This window comes from Globicephala melas, chromosome 14 (genome assembly GCF_963455315.2).
Source record: "Globicephala melas chromosome 14, mGloMel1.2, whole genome shotgun sequence".
Classification (NCBI taxonomy): Eukaryota; Metazoa; Chordata; class Mammalia; order Artiodactyla; family Delphinidae; genus Globicephala; species Globicephala melas.
In genome coordinates, this window is record NC_083327.1 from 45,288,305 (window position 1) to 45,295,556 (window position 7,252).

The 7,252-nt window shown below is 34.6% G+C and overlaps 1 protein-coding gene across 3 annotated transcripts in view; it reads left to right on the plus strand.

The window, feature by feature from the left end:
* The window catches only part of NT5DC1 (5'-nucleotidase domain containing 1), a 120,546-nt gene extending 114,114 nt beyond the window's left edge, over positions 1 to 6,432 (plus strand). The window contains exon 11 of one of the 3 annotated variants that reach the window (XM_060283442.1): positions 4,326 to 6,432. In XM_060283442.1, the coding sequence (XP_060139425.1) occupies positions 4,326 to 4,430 (105 nt within the window). In that variant the 3' untranslated portion in view covers positions 4,431 to 6,432. The remainder of the gene's footprint in view (positions 1 to 4,325) is intronic. The other 2 variants (XM_030853644.2, XM_060283441.2) reach the window with 2 other exon arrangements.
* Positions 6,433 to 7,252: the final 820 nt, after the last annotated feature.

Consider the following 7,252-nt stretch of genomic DNA (forward strand, 5'->3'; position numbering starts at 1 on the left):
AGGAAAAGTGAATTAGTACGCTGGAAAATAAGCCAAAAGAAAATAGCCACAATGAAGCCTGAAGAGAAAAAAGCATGGAAGATACGGAAAGGGACTAAGAGACACAGGAGATATAATGAGAAGGAATAAGATTCCTATAATTAGAAACTTAGGAGATGAGAGAATAGGCCAAAAGCAATAGCTACAACAAGCTTTCCAAAAATGATGAAAGAAAATAAGCCAAATGTTTAAGTAGCCCAAAGAACTGAAACACAATACATAAAGGGAAATCCCAACGTTAACTGCTAAAGACCAGATAACTAAGAAATATTAAAAGCAGTCAGAGAATGAAGACAGATTGATTTCAAAGGAGTACTTCATAAGAGTGTTAGACATCTGACATCTGACTCTTCCCAGAAACAAAAGAAGCCAAAAGACAGTAGAATGATATCTTTAAATTGCTGAAAGAAAATGCTTGTCAGTATTGATGAAATTCTATACCAAGTAAAGATATCATTAAAGAATAAAAGAAAAATATTTTTAGACAGACAAAAATGGAGAAAATGTATCTCTAGAAGACCTGCACTATATAGAAAATACTAAAGGGTCTTGTTCTTCATGCAAAAGTGAGAATGATCCCTCTTGGAAGACTGGAGATGAAAGAAGTGAATATACAGCAACAAAAGGATGTATGAATAAATTAAAATGAATATTTACAGTTAGAAACAATTTTTTAAAATCCTATGGGGTTTAAATAAAGAACTTTAGGACATATAGCACCAATGGCGTATAAATCACAAAATGGGACAGCTGGAGTTAAATGTGTTCTAACATCCTTTATTATATGGCAAAGGATGAGAGTATGTTAGATATTAAGTCAAAAATGCATCTCGTAATCTCTAAGATAACTACCAAAAGCACTGTAATGATACATGTACCGAACTAATTATGTAACATAATTTTAAAACCCCCCCCAAAAAAAAATGGAGAGAAAAATGGGGAGAAATGGATGCAGAAAGTTTGAATATCAAGATAGAAAGAGACAATACCATGTTAATGGTAACCAAAAGAAAGTTAGAGTTAGCTCTATTAATGTGAAGGAAAAAAAATCCCTTAACTGAAAGAGAATCACTTCATAATAAAAAAATTCTGGTTTCAGAAATAGTATCACTGAAAGTCCGAGGTATTCACCCTCTCTTCTCTCAGGTCAGAATTTAATCCCTCCCTGTTTTCTCAATACCAAGAGACTGCTGAAAAATCTACTGTGCTTTAGAGGGGTATGTTTCTGCTTGCTTCTTAGTTTCCTGAAGTTCCCTTGAAGGGCTTGAGTCTAGAATCCGGTTCTCCACCCCTTTGTTTATAGCAGGTTCCAGCCCCTCACTTTTTGTGTCTGTAGCCCTTCAAGACTGCCAAAATCTCTTCTGGTTTTTCTGCTGCCAGTAACTGCCTCTGCCCCGCCCCCAGCCAGAATTCTGGTGCCTAAAGGGAAAAGCTGTGGCAGAATGTTGGCTCACTTCACTGCTGCTTGTTACTTCCCAGGAAGTGTTTGTCCTCGGGTCTTAGTTGCCTCAACTCTCCAATAACTTCACTCTGATGTTTTTATTTTATCCAGCTTTTCTAGTTGTCTCAGCTCCAATTCAGAAGTGGAAGTCTACTTTTTTTTGAACCTCAGATTCTTCTTCCTTAAACTGGGTATACCACCCTCACAGGGTGGATATGAGAGAAAGTAAAGTAAGATATTTATCTGATATTTATTGGTAGGATGATGATGACCCTAAGATATGTGTGACCTTCCAAAAGGTCCATCCTCTATGCCATTATTCAAATCCAGTATGTCAATATATCTTACTCACTGAAATAATATCTCATTCTCACCAGTTTCAAAAGATTGATTTTTTTTTCATTTTGTTCCATGCTTACACACATAAAATTAAAGAATATATTTCTTCCTTTCACATACAATTTTCCTATTAAAGAAATGGACCCTGTAACTTGAAGGGAGGGACTGGCCCAGGACTAAACTATTATTTTCAATTTTTTATATTTCACTCTTTCTTTCCTTCAAAGTGACTCAAATTTATAGTGAGAGAGTAGGGTTGTGTGATTATAGAAGTCACTGAATTATTCTAAAGTACCTGGATAGAAACTGTTCAGTGGGATATAGTTGTGAAATAGTAAAAAAGCCAAGGAAAAGTGACTCTCCATTATTCCAGGATTTAAATATTTCTCAAAAAATGGGAAAATAATCCCCTGTCTTCTGGGGTAATCACTTCTCCTTAAGGAAGCAGTAATAACATCTGTGGCTCCCATTTTCACTTTCCAAAAGCTTTCTTCCTCAGCACCCTGGAAAAGAATTTGGCAGAGCCTTTGTCTTCTAACTTCTCTTAGGACAAAATACTTGGACTCACCAGTAGTCAAACAAAGCTAAAGGAGTCGATTTGGGGTGGGGGGGAGAGTTAGAGGGTTGGTAAGTTATATTTGATTTGTCGATTTTGATGTCCAAGACATTGCCTCAAAAAGCAAAGTGTTAGTCTCTCTTTAACTTAGCACTCATTGCTTACGATCACATTCTCATAAGGAAATTATATCTCACACAGAATTTGAAATTTATTATTTCAGTAACATATTCAGTAAATTTGGATAGTACTGTGTAATTGACCCCCAAGTAAGAAAAACGGCTGAAAGAAAAATGGTGTGATGGTCATGGCTTTAGACATGTTGAAGATAGGATCTTTATATAAATGTTATCCTGCCAGTATCTTTAAAAAAAGTCCCGAGAGTTGTTCTGTTTCTCTATGTGTTGTTTTACATTGAACTTACTGTTTAAGAATATTTGTTCATTTTGGTTCTCTTCATTTAATTATTAGATAATGTGGTTGATATTATGGTGTATTTAGTACACAGAGTTTAACAGAACATCATTGTGGTAAACAAGAATTTGGTTCTTTGTCTACCATTCTCTTTTCTTCCAAAATGCACCCAACAGTGACTTTTCTAAGACATGCAAATGTCTCCCTCTTGTTGAATCCCCAATCTGGATGTACTTGTTTAAACACAATAGTAATCTGATCTCAGTTGGGCTATTCCATACCCAGATTTCTTAACCTTAGTAGACTTTTTCTGCTACCTGGGAGAGAGAATAAAATTTTTGTTTTAAATGAGATAGGAAATGAAAAACAAACCTGATATTCCCCCTTTTTTGTATTCATGTAATGTTTCTTTATTCGTCAATATTCTGTTAGATGTGGTTCTCTCATTGACATTTAAATGCTTAGGAGGTATTTTTATAGATGTTATAAAAGTTTGCAATATACATTACCATGATGGTTGGTTTATAAGCATTTTGATAATGTAATCATTTTAACCTTATAACAGCTTTTAAAACATTTACTTTAGGAAGTGTGTAGGAAATACAGAGAAAGAGGTGGCTGGGTCAGCTCACAGCCTGTATCATTTTTGTGGCTTATAAGAAATCCAGGACCTCAGATGCACTATTTTAGAAACTCAGTTTTTATCAATGTACTTTCCAATGCCTTTTAATGAGCCTTTTTAGTGGCTCAAAATATGCTCCAGCTAATTTGAAGCAGTGAAGACCAGTGAAATTCACTAATACGAATGTTTTTCTGTTTATAGTAATCTTAGCTTTCTCTGGCCTCAGAAAGGCAGTGTTCCTTCTGCCCAATCTTTAGCACTAGTTTTCTCCTCATAAGGATTAACTATTTGGGTCTTAATAACTCTTACTGGCATTTAATATAAAGTATAATTTTTATGTTAGTATCATTTTCAAAATACTGAGTACTACTGTTTTACTTGTGAAATTTGTGAAATAAGGATGACTACCCAGTATCTGCATGTGTAATGACTATCATTACATGACATATAACGTTTCACTTGTAATATTTCTGGTAATGGTTCTTTGAAGAGGCTTGGGAAGAAAATATCTGAAGGCTAGCTTTTGAGATACTTATATTGAAGATGTCACAGCGTCCCACCATCAATAAAGTATGAATTTTATGTTCTCTCCCCCCTCTTGTGGCTGTGTGTTTGTGTGTGTGCGTGTGTGTGTGTGTGATGCTTATCATATGGAAAAAGTTGCCATATTGTGCATATTAGAATTCTTATTTAGCTAAGCATTCAAAGATTATTCTTAGTAACTATTACTAAGGGCTATGAAGATTATTAGTTCTCATTTACCAGTTTACATCATGCAACCTATCCAGGTGACAAAAGAAATATTAAAATTATGAAACTAAAAATGTTTTATTATCAATGACTATCAAATTTCGATTTGTTTATATTTATGAAAGTTCTTTTGAAATCTGCAGAATCTTTTTTTTTTTCCCCAGAATTACCCCTGGACTACAAATTTACAAGTTTCTCTTCAAACAATTCAAAAACAGCAGGCTATTATCCAAACCCTCCATTGGTCTTATCAAATGATGGGAAACTGACAACCAAATAAACTATGTTTACTGAAAAATGAAGTGAAGAACTGTATGTACAGCAGATGTACTGTAAAAATGTTAATTTTCAAAAACTACTGTAAAATGCTTTATAGAAACAAATTCTTAATGAAGTGACCAAGAAATTGGTATGTTTTTCCATAGGTCTCCTTTCTATAGAGATCATCTTGATACCCAACAACTCTCATTATGTTAAAATCTCAATATCTTAGAACTGAAAAGAATCTTACTAATATTTTCTATACTAGCAGTTCTGAGATTAGAATCACCTGGGGATATACATACATACACATGCATATTTACACATTTGCCTAGACCAGTGGTTCTCAAAGTGTGTTCCCCAAACCACTAGTGTAGCAGCACCTGCAAACTTGATAGAAATGCAAATTTACAGGCCCCATCCCAGACATACAGAATCAGAAACTCTGGGAATGGGACCCAGCAATCTGTGCTTAATTACAGTGTGGTTCACACTAAAGTTCAAGAACCATTGACTAGACCATAACCTCCAGACATTGGTTTAATTGGTCTGGGGATACAGATGAGCATTGATGTCTTTAATATGCCCCAGGAAAATGCAGCCAGAATTGAGAACAACTGATCTACACCTGTTGTTTCAACTTAAAGTTCAGAACACCAAGTCTAGTAAGATTAAATTATTTTAACTATGCTATTTTTGTGGTTACCAAAGCAAGGAAGTAGACATGATGTCTTCTGAGACTACACAGCCATAATGGGACAGGGATGATAGAGAAGCCAACTATTTCAGCCTCCAATGTTACCCATTAGGGTTTTTTTCCTCCCTAATAATGTTAAAGGCTGTTTACTTCACTCTAAGGCTTGTATTCTCAGTGGGGCAAAAATCGGTTCTTGGGGTGAAAAAAATCTTAGTATAACGCAATGGATAATGGTCCTCCATATCTCAACCCTACTCAATAAAATCTTATTCCTTAGTATTAATTTCTCTCATTAGGGAGAAATGTAATTTAAAGTTAAATTTATTAAATATTTTTCTCCTAGGGCGGGGGGGGGTGATAATGAAAAGAGAGGTTGAGAAAAATTGCTTTAAGAGGTTTTATAGTTATACTACAATCCAGGATTATTGTGTTCGATGTGCTAATGTATAGTCATGTTAGTAGCTGTTTGCTGCAAGATGTTTGGACCCAGATAATGTTTACAATATAAAGTCTTGGCTACTCTTTATGCTGTAATTTTACCCTGTCCATCATGGACATATCAGAAAACACTGGTCACCATCATTTTACTTGGATTGTAGCAGAGAATTTAACGTATTGATGGATGCAATGAAGTTAAGTATTTTGTTAAATTTTTAAGTGCTCAGATAATCCCAAATATATTGTGGGGATGAGTATCTCAGGGTAGGTAAACGGTTACTGATTTTTTTTCCTCAAAGTCAGTAGCTTTCTTCAATATCTACTAATAAATGTGATTGTCTTTGAAATTGAATTCCAAAATCTTATTGGAATATAATAAAGAGCATACATAATCAAGCTTAGGGCTTAAGTGAAAGATGCTGTTTCATGTAAACTTTCAGTAGACATTTGATTTCTTTTAAAAATAAAGCTCTTTTTCCTTATGCATGTTTATTTTGTCAATGGCAAAGAATAATACATCTTTAAATGCTTATAAACTGCTCTTGTTAATATGAAAAATGCGAACTCCAAGGTAAGAAGTTAATTGCATTTTTTTGGCCACTGAAGAGTCAAAAAAATTCACTCAAGTCAGAAGTTCTAGTCCTACTTTTACCAGCAGCTACCAAAGAAATCTGAACAAGTTACCACCTAACCTGACCTTAGTCTTTTCCATCTTGTGAAAAAGATGGTTAAGAGTTTATATCCAAGTTTCCTCCCACTTTTCTAGCAGAGTCAGTCAGTGCTTCTGTTGGACTGTAATTAGACTTTAAAAATTTTTTATTTGTTTCTAAAAAGTGTTTCTAATTGTATATGAAGAGTAAAAATAATCATCAAAAATGGTATATTTAAAATTTAAAAGAGAATATTAGAGAAGAAAAGCTGTATATTCTTTAATAAAGTTACATGAAATAAGAAAGCAGGAAAATTGTGTTAACGGACAGAGGACTTAAATTTAATATTAGCATACAGGCCTATGAAGCCACCATCGTCCTGATACCAAAATAAGACAAAGGCACTACCAAAAAAGAAAATTACAGGCCAATATCTTTGAAGAATATAGATGCAAAAATTCTCAACAAAATATTAGCATACCAAATCAAACAACACAGAAAAAGGATCCTACACCACGACCAAGTTGGATTCATCCCAGGGTCACAAGGATGGTTCAACATACGCAAATCAATCAATGTGATACACCAGATCAACAAAAGAAAAGACAAAAACTACATCATCATCTCAACAGATGCAGAAAAAGCTTTTGATAAAATTCAACATCCACTCATGATAAAAACTCTTACCAAAGTGGGTATAGAGGGAAAATATCTCAACATAATAAAAGCTATTTATGACAAACCCACAGCCAATATAATACTCAATGGTGAAAAGCTGAAAGCCTTCCCACTAAAAGCTGGAACAAGACAAGGATGCCCACTCTCATCACTTCTATTCAACATATTATTGGAAGTCCTAGCACCAGTAGTCAGACAAGAAAAAGAAATAAAAGGTATTCAGATTGGTAGGGAAAAGGTAAAACTGTCATTACATGCAGATGACATAATACTATATATAGGAAACCCTAAAGACTCCACACAAAACTACAGGAGCTGGGGCTTCCCTGGTGGCGCAGTGGTTGAGAGTCCGCCTGCCGATGCAGGG